General features: G+C 40.8%; 1 protein-coding gene across 1 annotated transcript; it reads left to right on the forward strand.

Annotated features, from left to right (window-relative positions):
* The first annotated feature begins 305 nt into the window (after positions 1–305).
* Positions 306–5,248, forward strand: LOC119488537 (scavenger receptor cysteine-rich type 1 protein M130-like). Its single transcript, XM_037770273.1, has 6 exons — positions 306–635; positions 919–1,233; positions 2,818–3,108; positions 3,278–3,607; positions 4,938–5,020; positions 5,144–5,248. Exons 1-6 carry the CDS (start codon positions 401–403, stop codon positions 5,246–5,248), a joined length of 1,359 nt encoding a protein of 452 aa, XP_037626201.1. The 5' UTR covers positions 306–400.
* Positions 5,249–14,195: the final 8,947 nt, after the last annotated feature.

Here is a 14,195-nt window from a genome sequence, read left to right on the forward strand (position 1 = left end):
AACCTTTAACGCTATATAAACTGACTTGTGTTCTGTGTTTCCACATGTTCACCTATTAAACTAGTAAAATGGCTCCAGAGTGAGTTCACAGAGGTGTTTTTTGAGCTGCTAGAAAATTCTTTACAAAACAACCTGAGAGTGTTTGTTCTGTCCACGGCTGTGATCCAATCATGCAGCTTTATCATTTTCTCCTCAGGACTCTGGGCTGAAGGAGAACACAACTCAACAGGTAAATAGAGAAAGAAAATACAAATAAAGCATCATTAAAGCAAAATCAATCAAGTTTTAGTTTGATCTGAATTAAATTCACTTCTTTTACTGATGACTATCTTGTTTCTGTTCAAAGTCTGATGATGTCAGGTTGGTGGGAGGAGACAGTCGCTGTGCAGGAACACTGGAGATGAAATATCAGGGAGACTGGAGACCAGTGGAGGGCTCTGACTGGACCCTGAAGGAAGCAGCTGCTGCCTGCACACAGTTGGACTGTGGCTCTGCTGTTTCTGTAGAATGGTCTGAGGAGTCCTCATGGAGATCTGTGTGGAGGATCAGGGCTGACTGTGTTCAGTCTGGATCTGCTCTGAGGGATTGTGCAACATCAGATTCCTCTAACTCCATCCTGGATCTCACCTGCTCAGGTAAGCCCATTAGTGACATCATCTATGACATCATCTATGAAAGTAATGTACATGGTTTAAACAAACATGCAGCAGCTAGAATGGCAGCAGACTGACTCCAGCAGCCATGATGGAGTCTGTTGATCTGCCGCCTCCATAAATCGGGTGCTGAATGCAGCGAGATATAATGTTGGAACTGTTCTGAGTCCAGTTTGAATCACTGAATTGTTGTTTCATGACATCTTTTTATTTAGTGTCTAGTGTCTTTTATCTCTCTCTAATTCATCTTCTCTCGTCTCTCCAGACTCTGTCAGGTTGGTGAATGGGACTAGTCTGTGCTCAGGCAGACTGGAGGTGAAGTCCAACCAGTCCAACCAGTCTTGGTCCTCAGTGTGTGATGCTGACTTTGACCAGCAGGATGCAGAGGTGGTCTGTAGGGAGCTTGGCTGTGGGGCTCCTTCAGTCCTGCAGGGCGCGCTCTATGGAGAAGTGGAGGCTTCAATGTGGACCAAAGAGTTCCAGTGTGGAGGCAATGAGTCTGCTCTCCTGGACTGTAAAAGCTCAGGCTCAGAGAGAAACACCTGCTCACCTGGCAAAGCTGTTGGACTCACCTGCTCAGGTAGAAGAGGAGCTGCAGCTCTGATCTGGTTCTTTTCTGTTCTAATGAAACTCACTTTATTCTTTTACTGACGACTCTGTTGTTTCTGTTCAGAGCCTGACGATATCAGGTTGGTGGGAGGAGACAGTCGCTGTGCAGGAACACTGGAGGTGAAACGTCAGGGAGACTGGAGACCAGTGAATGACTATTACTCTGACTGGACCCTGAAGGAAGCAGCTGTTGTCTGTAGAGAGCTGGAATGTGGCTCTGCTGTTTCTTTAGAACAGAGAAAGGAGTCCTCATACAGATCTGTGTGGAGGATCAGGTCTGACTGTGTTCAGCCTGGATCTGCTCTGAGGGGCTGTGCAACACCAGATTACTCTTCCTCCGTCCTGGATCTCACCTGCTCAGGTACAGGTATTACAGTAATGTACCCAGGTTAACACACACAGGCACCAGCTAGAATGGCAGCAGACCGACTCCAGCAGCCATGACGGAGTCTGATGAGCTGCTGCCTCCGTAAATCAGGTGCTTAATGCACCAGATATATATCTGTATGTATGAAACATACGTGGCTGCTGCTTCAGGAGTCCCCTGGGCTGACCAGCAACCAGCCTGAAAGGACTCCTTCTTCAGCTTGACAGCTTTCTTAGCCACTGGTTTCCACCAGCAGCTTCTTTAGCTGCCACCATAACAGGCACCAGTGACCTACTGGCCACAACTTTGAGCAGCTCAGCTCAGCCTCGGGGCTCGTCAGTATCTCCACACCCACGTGGCCTCCTTCACCCTGGGAAAACTCCTTAAAAAGACAGAGTCCAGACCCTATCCCTTTTAAATTTTAGGGATAATTTTCTAAACAGATTTTTATTCTGGGTTACACATCTTCTCAGGAAAAATAAGAAATAATGAAAACTTTGTAACTTCTCTGTGTGGAGAGCAAAGATTGTGGAGTAGCTGAGCAGAAGGAACAGAAGAGAGAAATCTGCAGATGATGATGTTGTGTTATTGTTTGATAAAGACAATGTCATTATAAATGACAATGAAATTAAAAAGATGTGTTCTGTTGTTAATGATGAACTGATATCGGAACTGTTCTGAGTCCAGTTTGAATCACTGAATTGTTGTTTCATGACATATTTTTATTTAGTGTCTGGTGTCTTTTATCTCTCTCTATTTTATCTTCTCTCATCTCTCCAGACTCTGTCAGGCTGGTGAATGGGAAGAGTCTGTGCTCAGGCAGACTGGAGGTGAAGACTAACCCCTCTAACCAGTGGTGGTCCTCAGTGTGTGAAGCTGACTTTGACCAGCAGGATGCAGAGGTGGTCTGTAGGGAGCTTGGCTGTGGGGCTCCTTCAGTCCTCCAGGGCGCGCTCTACGGAGAAGTGGAGGCTTCAATGTGGACCAAAGAGTTCCAGTGTGGAGGCAATGAGTCTGCTCTCCTGGACTGTAGAAGCTCAGACTCAGAGAGAAACACCTGCTCACCTGGCAAAGCTGTTGGACTCACCTGCTCAGGTAGAAGAGGAGCTGCAGCTCTGATCTGGTTCATTTCTGTTCTAATGAAACTCACTTTATTCTTTTACTGATGACTCTCTTGTTTCTGTTCAGAGTCTGTCAGGTTGGTGGGAGGAGACAGTCGCTGTGCAGGAACACTGGAGCTGAAACATCAGGGAGACTGGAGACCATTGAGGGACGGTATCTCTCTCTGGACCCTGAAGGAAGCAGTTGCTGCCTGCAGAGAGTTGGACTGTGGCTCTGCTGTTTCTGTAGAACGGAGAGAGGAGTCCTCATACAGATCTGTGTGGGGGATCAGGTCTGACTGTGTTCAGTCTGGATCTGCTCTGAGGGAGTGTGCAACATCAGATTCCTCTAACTACATCCTGGATCTCACCTGCTCAGGTAAGCCTATAACAGTGACATCATCTATGACATCATGTCATCTGACACCTGTCTGTCTGACTCTGTGTTTGTCAGACTGGTGAAATCACATCCTTTTTCAGGGGCCATTTTGTTGAAGGGAGGGTGAACGTGACGTTTCATCATCTCAATCATCTCTCTGTGTTTACAGACCTGCTGCTTCAGCCCAACATCTCTGGGTCCTCTTCCGTGGACGGGGTCTCCGAGGCCCAGCAGCAGGGGTTTCACGTGTTGAGGGGATCCACCTTCACCATCAGCTGCTCCGTCCAGCCACTGTACCCAGGAGGGTCCTTCCAGCTCAACTTCACCTCCTCCACCTCAGCACTCAACTACACCCAGCCAGCTGTCAATCACTCTGCCCACTTCCTGTTTCCTGCTGCAGAGCCCGCCCACCAAGGAAGCTACAGCTGTGTTTATCACGTCTATGTTTTAACTCATATCTTCTCGTCTGAGAGCCGTCTGATCTCTCTCACCGTCGCAGGTAAGTTGACTGTTTACATGCAGGTTTGGAAAATGTGATTGGTCCGAATGGAGTGAAAATGATCAGCTGACAACAGAGTCCATGTTGTTGTTTCTGGAATGACATTGTGACTACTGTCATTGTGTTACACATGTCATACAGTAACCAAACTTATTGGTGTAATCTGCGTAACGTGACGTCATATCTGTTCCGTATCTGTCAACACGCCATCTTTGATTTTGGCCATCGCCATCTTGTTTTTGGCCATTGTCATCTTGGTTTTTGGCCGTCCCCATCTCGGTTTTTGGCAGTTGGCGTCTTGGTTTTTGGCTGTCGCCATCTTGGTTTTTGGCAGTCGGCATCTTGGTTTTTGGCTGTCGCCATCTTGGTTTTTGACCGTCGCCATCTTGGATTTTGGGCGTCGCCTTCTTGGTTTTTGACCGTCGGCATCTTGGATTTTGGCCGACGCCTTCTTGGTTTTTGACCGTCGGCATCTTGGTTTTTGGATGTCGCCATCTTGGTTTTTGACTGTCGCCATCTTGGATTTTGGCCGTCGCCTTCTTGGTTTTTGGCAGTCGCCATCTTGGTTTTTGTCCGTCGGCATCTTGGTTTTCGACCGTCGGCATCTTGGATTTTGGCAGTCAGCCTCTTGGTTTTTTGGCCGTCGCCATCTTGGTTTTTGGCCGTGGCCATCTTGGTTTTTCACAACCAGAAGTGACACCAGAGGGTGGAGCTAAGTATAACCGAAAGCTAAATAAGACATTTTTAGGCGACCAACTAACTTTGAGTAACTGAAAACACACTGTGAAAGGGTTGAAGGTCTAAGATGAAAACACAGACAGGACAACACCGTGGTAGCGACCTGTCAATCACAAGGTAGCCCCGCCCTAAAGCATCCCCTGCTTTATGGTCTATTTGACTCTAAATGGGACCATCATTTACTAAATGAACATCGTGCTGTATTTTCTGGACTTTATAATCTGTACGAAAAAGAACACTCAGAGCCGCGATTCAGATAAACGCCACAAAAAAAAACTTTAACAGCAACAAGGAGAAACAACAGCAGGATCACTAGAAGAGAGATTCCTCTCCAGACAGGAAATAGATATCGTCTTTACAGAGTAGACGCATTGGCCAGTAAGATAATAACTATATTAACACAATGAAGATATTACATCAGGTGCAAACATTTAATATGAAGTAAATATGACATATGTAATAAGTTTAAGAGATGAGTCTCCATGTTGAAGTGATTTCAGATTTCAGGTCACTACAGTTTGTGTTTAATGCGAGCTGTTGAACTCATGAAGTCATGTGATGTGATGTGATGACTTTCGATGTGTTTGATCAGATCTAAGGCCTCTTATCATCAGAGCGGTCGTCCTGCCGCTGATTCTGCTGTTGGCAAACACTGGCCTTTACTTCTACTATAAGGTACTGACACACGTCTTTTGTTCAGACCACTGACTAACATGAAGCACTCTGTCTGTGTTTATTGAAGTGAAGAGAGAGGAGTGATGCAGGAAGTCACATCTGTGTGCTGTCATGTGTTTCCAGGCCACCAGGGGGCAGAGGCCGGGCAGACGGGAGAAGGCTGAGCTGGATTATTATAACCTGGGTGTTCCTGCGGCTGAAGAGGAAGGAGCTCAGGGAGCAGAGTAGCACCTCCAAGGAGCTCATCCTACATCCAGATGGATTTATGACACTCAACCCACCAGCAGCTCATTTTATATGAATGTTCCCTTTAAACAAGCTGTAAATATTATATTACATTATATACTAAATTTGTCTCACTCTCAACATGAAAACCAACACTGTGTTAGTCTCTTCATACGTTCTGACTTCCTGTCAGCTTGAAGCCCATTAGTTCCTACTGAAGATGTAATTCTTTAAGAACATCTCACAAATATATAGTTTTTATTTTGAAAACTAGACTAATAAAGACCCCTAAATATCGCCTCGAGTCTACCTGCCAGTTGAGCACTTCCTCCATGCACATGCACGTCCATGCCTGGCAGGTACTCTGAAACAATGGCTGTGGCCTGGAGAATACGTCCATGCCTGTCAGTTTCGCCAGGCAGTGAGCTAGTATCTTTATTGTAATTATGAATAATATCGACCTTGTTGTGTCTTCTTATGGAAAGAATAAGAAACAAGATAAGAAGAGAGATTTTTTGGTATTTTTATTTACTTATAGCCTAATAACATCGGACACTCTCTGTCCACACACCATTAAATATGCACTTCTGTTACATCATGTAAACAAACCACGTATACTTATATGATTAGTACTTGCTCTCTTCCAACGTTTGTGTTTTTTAAACAGAAAACACAGGTTTTATATTGCGATATTTACTGGAAATGACACTGAAAAAGCTGTAGCTCTTATTTTCACCCGCATGGTGTTTTAAAGTCTTTCTACACTAAAGTATTTTTGTTAAAGAATAAAAATATTATCTTTTGTGCTTTTTTGGGGGGAAGAATACATGTCCACTTGAGCGGCAGTTTGAATGTCGTCTCCGGCAGGGTCGAAGTTTATAATATGCAGTAAAAAAAATGTTTTGTGTTGCCCGTGTAAACTTGAATTGACTCAAGATTTAATTTTTATGCAAGACTTGTGCACTGCAACTAATACATTAATATTGAAAAACGCTCAGGTTTTCTTATACAGATATATAACTGGTAGTTCACCACAGATAACAAATATACAAAACATTATCATCATCCATGATTTTGCATTATTATTGTTATTGCATACATCCTCCTTATGACTGATTAATGAACTGTTTGTTGTATAAAGCATAATGTACTGGAGAATAGTTGAGCAATGTGTTTTAATTGGGATGGACTTGCTGTGTGTAATTAATACAAATAAATAAATAACAGTATTGATATTAAAGCTTTCATTTGATTGTCTTTGGGCCTGGAACATGTGACATAACAAAGAACAAATAATTTGTAGAAGATAATACTGATAATACTTTTGCACTTTTTGATGAACATTGTCAATGTAACAATTTAACACTCAACATTTATTTGTAACAGGTTCTATTCAGTGTGGTGCTGGTTATGAAACAGCTCTCAGTGTAATCCTGATGCCTCTATATGACCTTTAAGTAAAAAAGACCATCAGAGACAATATCGGCCATTACTTTAGTTATACTTCAATCAATGCAATATGTGCAATATGAAAAAAAAATAAAATAAAAACAAAATGCCTGTGCAATATTTGTATAGTATGCAACCTCTACTGCTCCCATATATACTGTATATTTCTTCTATAGTTACCATATACCAAGTTCTTCCTTTATTATTATACTGTATATTATTTGCAAATACTTTTTGCTTTTTGCTACTTAACTTACTGTTTCCTTAATGGAGCTTCCCAGCAATAAAGGTATTTCACACGATTGTACTTGTATAACCGGTGTGACAATAAACATCTTGAATTTTAATCTTAAATCTTGAATCTTGAATCTTATTCTTCATGCTTGTCATTGGCTCTGATTCCCCCGCGACATCAGACAAAATGATTTACAGCACACAGATTCACCAGAAACTCCTTCAGCTCAGACTCCAGCAGGTTTTGCTATAGGGCCACAATTGTGCTTACCTTATAAAAAAACATGAAAAGAACAACATAGACTGAATACTTATTCACACAACAGGCTTATGTGAGTAACTAATGAAATGAAAACAACATTGTCTTATTCTTTTTGGACTAAAACATGATATTCCAAATTACAAATATTACTGACCTGCTTGTTGCTGAGAGTCATGGAGGTCTGTGTCCTCAGTTCTACCAGGTGCTCTGCAAGGCTGTCAGCCCGATCCATACCTGGCATACCATGCTCGTCCACTGCCTGATAAACATACCAATTTGTCATCAGTAAGCAAATAAACAGGATAAACTGCTGTGAAATAGACTGCATGTAACATATAATGTCTTATTGCCTGTATGCTGTCTGTTGTGTGTTCAATATATTTGACACAACTGTAACTATTGCTTTATTGTGAGGTTTATGTAAACATTATACTTACCAACTGTATTTCTGCCACCTGAGACACCAGGTAAAGGTTTCAGACTGGACTGCAGGCTGAGCTTCTGGGGCAGAGGATACAGGATGACTGACAGCCTGGAGAAGTCAAAATTCAAATTAAAATAAAACTTATATGCAGAAACAATTTCACACATATGATAATTATCTTTCTTTTACCTTGAAAAACCTTACAAACTACAATCATGTTTATATAGCTTTAGTATTTAATGTAACATTTATGATCATATAATCATTATTCATGAACATTGATATAACACTACAGTTATCTGACAGTTACCTGTGTGAGCTGAAAGAAGTGACTGTGGTAATCTTAGTTGAACGACTTTAAGAAGCTCATACAGTATTAACGTTACTGCTATGTAACTGTAATGGTTACGTAGCCTCGGCATAATAATTATAGCTCTTAACAGATTATGAAATGATTGGTAACTAATTCACAGTCTTGCTAGGATAATTAAAGCCAGGTTAGCTTAGACAGTGTAACATTACAAACCATTCATTGATTTCACAGCAAATTTTAATCATTAAAAAACACCAGAAAGCCAAAACACCTTTGATCCGTATTGTCTAAGAGAAGCAAATATCAATGTCACATCATGTTAATAACGATATTTACCTGTCTTTTACTGAATAGACGTTTCTGCGACGACGGCAGTGAATAGTTCAAAACTCCCTCCTCCGCGTCGCGTCCTCTGTGACGGCTGTGACTGGCTATTCAGTCCATTTAGTTCCGCTTAAAAAATGGACGATGTGAGCAGAGATCTGCCACACGACTCGTTGCCTGACAATGGAATCCAGAGCTTCGATTGGCTGTATCCGCAGTAAAAATGGACTACGTGACGGAAAGCTGCCACATGATTTGTCAAGAGAAAATGGAAATCCTGGAAGCTCATTCGTCGCCAGAACCACACTAACGCTCTCCAGGTGCAGTGGTGGCTCTATCTAGTTGGCATGGAGAGGAGGTTGTATTGCTCTGGCTCTATCTATCTGGCATGGAGAGGAGGTCGTGTTGCTCTGGCTCTATCTGGTTGGCGTGGAGAGGAGGTTGTGTTGCTCTGGCTCTATCTATCTGGCGTGGAGAGGAGATCGTGTTGTTCTGGATCTATCTGGTGTGGAGAGGAGGTCGTGTTGCTCTGGCTCTATCTGGTTGGCTTGGAGAGGAAGTTGTGTTGCTCTGTCTCTATCTATCTGGCGTGGAGAGGAGGTCATGTTGCTATGGCTCTATCTGGTTGGCGTGGAGAGGAGGTCGTGATGCTCTGGCTCTATCTGGTTGTTGTGGAGAGGAGGTCGTGTTGCTCTGGCTCTATCTGGTTGGTGTGGAGAGGAGGTCGTATTGCTCTGGCTCTATATGGTTGGCATGGAGAGGAGATCGTGTTGCTCTGGCTCTATCTATCTGGCGTGGAGAGGAGGCTGTGTTGCTCTGGCTCTATCTGGTTGTTGTGGAGAGGAGGTTTTGTTGCTCTGGCTCTAGCTGTTTTTTTTTTTTGTCACTACCAAGTTACATATATATTACATATAACTTCCTGTTTATTACATTACTGCACAACTTATTTTCCTACATTACAGTTTATTCATGTTATCACCAGTCATATCATCAATTGTTTCAGGAAGCCTGAGAACAAAGAATTGCCAATGGTTTATTCAGTGGAATTACAGTGACATTACAAATAAAGAACTTTGAAATTTGGATCCAAAAATGTGTGTTTACTGCCATCAGAAGACACTATTCACCGCTGTTTACATGAAACAAGGTTCTCATGTTGTGAAGACACCTCAGAATGAATTTGAAATGCAAATGAGGTGCAGCCTCATCACGAGCCATGAGTCTCCCAAAGTCATTAAAGGTCCCAAATTATAAAAAAGGGAGATTTTTATGTTTTTTTACTATAAAGCAGGCTTAAGTCCTATATAAATACGGTGAAAGTATTGAAAAGCTCAATCCACAGGGAAATACACACAAGTCATATTCAGAAACTCTGTATTTGAAACAAGCTGTTAGAATTTCAGTCCATTTGTGATGTCACAAATATACAATATTTAGACCCTTTACGCAGTTTTAAACGCAAACATTCTAAATGTGTCCCAGTTTATTCCTGGTTGCAGTGTATGTGAATGTCATCAGCTGACAGGAAGTACACATGGACCCAAGCTGTTGCCTAGCAACGCAATTCTGTTGCAATTTCGGCGCAATTCCGAAATGCACTAAAACGGAGCGTTTCACACAGAGGGTAAATACAGGTATATTCAGCCGACAGTATGAGGAAAATAAATTTTTTTTTAACATTACAGCATGTAAACATGTTCTAGTAGAAACACAAAATACAAGTATGAACCTGAAATTGAGCATGATATGGGACTTTTAAAGAAACAATAAACAGCCCAATTATAATGTAAATAATCCAATTCTCATGTGAAACTTGTATTATTGTATTATTATGCATCATCCTCTCTGGACACCATAATATGCACAGCGAATTTTGTGGCAACCTGTCCAGTATAGATGACAAAATGTCTTGCACTGAACCAACTGAGCAACTATGTATTATTTTTTGTCATATGGATTGTCTATGTTGTATTTTCATTATGTTGTTACTCTGTACATGCGACATCTATTGCACGTCTGTCCATCCTGGAAGGAGGATCCCTCCTCTGTTGCTCTTCCTGAGGTTTCTAGCATGTTTTCCCTGTTAAAAGGTTTTTTTTTGGTTACGTTTTTCCTTATCCGATGAGAGGGTGGTACTGTAAAGGACAGAGGGTGTCGTATCCTGTACAGATTGTAAAGCCCCCTGAGGCAAATATGTGATTTGTGATTTTGGGCTTATACAAATAAAATTGACTTGACTTGACTTAACTAGTTTAGCCATCTTTAGACCGTCTTCCCTGCTTGATGTCGGTGAGATGAGCCTACAGAGTCCTCTCCACTTGTTCAAGCCGTTTAACCTCTTCCACTCCACCCCTCTTTACTCCTCTCATAGACCTGATTTCTTTAGGGTCAGATGGCAGGTCAACAGTGTATGTCACATAGAAGGGGTGTACATCATCTGAAAAAAATGCAGTTCAGCACTGTGTGTCAAGTTGTTGTAGTCATGAATCTGAAATTAATTCATTCATTAAATTGAATTGTGAAAATGTATAAGGGCTTAAAACATTACGATGGAAGTATAAGATGTCCATTCACTTGCACTATTATGTCTCTTACACAGATTTGGTACAAGATTTAATAATATTTTGGAGAATTGATAAAAGATTATCAATAATCCCTCCAAAATACCACATAAAGACACCAAGACCTTGAGGAACACCATAGAAGAAGTCATGCTGTCATTTGGGATCAAAAACTTTTTGACATTTTGAGATTTCTGCATTTTTCAGCAAGCACTTCTATTATGGAAACTGCTCTGAAACCCCCTTATTGTCAATCTAGCTAGGTAAGCCATCCATCCTCTGAATGCTCTAGGTCTCTAATTTGATCCATCCATCCTCTGAATGCTCTAGGTCTCTAGTTTGATCCATCCATCCTCTGAATGCTCTAGGTCTCTAGTTTGATCCATCCATCCTCTGAATGCTCTAGGTCTCTAGTTTGATCCATCCATCTTCTGAATGCTCTAGGTCTCTAGTTTGATCCATCCATCCTCTGAATGCTTTAGGTCTCTAGTCTGATCCATCCATCCTCCGAATGCTCCAGGTCTCTAGTTTGATCCATCCATCCTCTGAATGCTCTAGGTCTCTAGTTTGATCCATCCATCCTCTGAATGCTCTAGGTCTCTAGTTTGATCCATCCATCCTCTGAATGCTTTAGGTCTCTAGTCTGATCCATCCATCCTCTGAATGCTTCAGGTCTCTAGTTTGATCCATCCATCCTCTGAATGCTCTAGGTCTCTAGTTTGATCCATCCATCCTCTGAATGCTCTAGGTCTCTAGTCGGATCCATCCATCCTCTGAATGCTCTAGGTCTCTAGTTTGATCCATCCGTCCTCTGAATGCTCTAGGTCTCTAGTTTGTGGCTATAAAGTTTCCTGAGGCTATGATTATCCTAGAGGTCACCACAGGTCATTTTATACAGTGAGGTCAATGAAATGTCTCCTATGGGGACTAACATCATCACACATGAATACAGTTGGGCTCATTGGATCCATCAGAGTCTCAGCTTTACAGTGATACCCAATTTATGGAATTCAAGACTGTTCAGGGACCTCAGTATGCAGACGTATTCAGATACACCATTTTAGAATAGGAGACCATAACACATTTATACTGCATGTGATTATCATAAAGTGGGCATGTCTGTAAAGGGGAGACTCGTGGGTACCCATAGAACCCATTTACATTCACATATCTGGAGGTCAGAGGTCAAGGGACCCCTTTGAAAGTGGCCATGCCAGTTTTTCCTACTGCGAGCCTGTCCAGGTTGTGTAACTGACCTGTATCTTATCAGCACACATGGCATCCCACATCATCTTTGCTGCAAATACAAACAGCAGAAATACAACAAGACACAAGCAATGCAAGAGGCAATTGACGTAGCTGCTCCTGGATCAGCCCAAGGGCTGGGACAGGTTCGCCCAAAACACAGATAACCATCTCTGAGCCGTCAATGGGAAAATATGGGTATTTTATCCACTCTCAGGGCATTTATTCTTCATGGTGCAGTATGATCACGCCACATGGGTTTCCTCGGCTCATACCATATCTGTTTTTTAATTGTATAACAGCTAAAAAGATTAATAAATAAAACAATCCAATTTTTTTACTAGAAAATAGAAGAGAGCATAAACAGCATTAAATCCATCATGCACAGGCTCATACAGAGAAACTTTATATTTATGTGGCTCAAATAATAAATGAAACATGACAAAAATAGCTAAATGTATGTTTAACTCGTTATTGGTCACAAGGAACCAGCATCCAACCATGTTGTCAGATGACATGAATGGCATGTTTTTTTTCTATAGTTGATCAATGAAATACAATTAATGATTAAGACAATCGCCATAAACTTTGCTTCCATGCGAATGTTTCCCATTAAATTTAGATTACAACTGTCATCAATTTATGTAATAACTTCACGCTTACTTAACTTGGCTAATTATGTCTTGACACTTACTTTTAAAATGGATTTGGGTCATTATCATGCTAATTTTAAAAAGTAGATATTACAAAATGTCATACTTTTTATTGCTTTGTTAAATCAAACTAGCGAAAGAAAAGTGCCGTGTTTTCTGATAAATAATATGAATAGAAAAACCTCTTGCTGTGTCACTAGACAGGTTACATAAGACTTTGTTTAAGACAGTGGTCCCATTGTCACAATTTCTTTTTTAATTTATTTATACGTTTTTGTTCTCATCAACTCACACATCTCTGCCAGTACTGCATGTCTGCTCCGTCAGCTTGCATGAAGAAGCATAAACACAGGGAGCCTTGTGTTTCAGCAGTGTGTCAGTATTTATTTGTCCAGTAGGATTGAGGGTGGGGAGGGGGGGCTCCTCTAGCAAACAATAATACTGACAACACGCAGGCTTGCTGGCATACAATCTGTTGTGTGTTGTGTAGTGGTTTGTAATCTTCTCATAACTGTACATGCGGTTCTGACTGATGCTTTCTGCTGTTATTAGAGTGGCGCTGCATTCAGACTCCATCATCTGTTCTCCACAGTATGACAGGGCTGGCTGCCTCTCACTGGCTCCACATAGCACTTGTATGTATTCTAGTGCAATAACTATGTTTGTTCTAGTGCAATAACTACATTTATTCTAGTGCAATAAATACATTAATTCTAGTGCAATAAATACATTTATTCTAGTGCAATAACTACATTTATTCTAGTGCAATAACTACATTTATTCTAGGGCAATAACTACATTTATGCTAGTGTAATAACTTCATTTATTCTAGTACAATAACTACTTTTATTCCAATGCAATAACTACATTTATTCTAGTGCAATAACTACATTTATTCTAGGGCAATAACTACATTTATGCTAGTGTAATAACTTCATTTATTCTAGTACAATAACTACTTTTATTCCAATGCAATAACTACATTTATTCTAGTGCAATAACTACATTTATTCTAGTGCAATAACTACATTTATTCTAGTGCAATAATTACATTTATTCTAGTGCAATAACTACATTTTCTCTAGTGCAATAACTACCTTTATTCTAGTGCAATAATTCAATTTATTCTAGTGCAGTATCTACATTCATTCTATTGCCATAACTACATTTATTCTAATGCAATAACTACATTTATTCTAATGCAATAACTACATTTATATTAGTGCAATAACTACATTTATTAATTTATTCTAGTGCAATAAATACATTTATTCTAGTGAAATAAATACATTTATTCTAGTGCAATAACTACATTCATTCTAGTGCAATAACTACATTTATTCTTATTGCACTGGTCTGGCGAGTAGCTATTTATAAAAAAAAAAAAAAAAAAAGTATTCGAACCAATATGATCAAATTATCATATTATTATAATCCATGAACAGAGTCCCTCCACAGTGATTTTATTTTTCTGATGGTTCTCTC

The sequence above is a fragment of the Sebastes umbrosus genome, chromosome 5, assembly GCF_015220745.1.
Source record: "Sebastes umbrosus isolate fSebUmb1 chromosome 5, fSebUmb1.pri, whole genome shotgun sequence".
NCBI lineage: Eukaryota > Metazoa > Chordata > Actinopteri > Perciformes > Sebastidae > Sebastes > Sebastes umbrosus.

What these genes read in the sequence shown, in the direction of transcription:
- LOC119488537 (XM_037770273.1), top strand. Translation starts at nt 401, where the DNA reads ATGAAATATCAGGGAGACTGGAGACCAGTGGAGGGCTCTGACTGGACC. An exon ending in CCTGGATCTCACCTGCTCAG is followed by an intron (nt 636 to 918) that starts GTAAGCCCATTA and finishes TCGTCTCTCCAG; the next exon opens with ACTCTGTCAGGTTGGTGAAT. An exon ending in CCTGGATCTCACCTGCTCAG is followed by an intron (nt 3,109 to 3,277) that starts GTAAGCCTATAA and finishes CTGTGTTTACAG; the next exon opens with ACCTGCTGCTTCAGCCCAAC.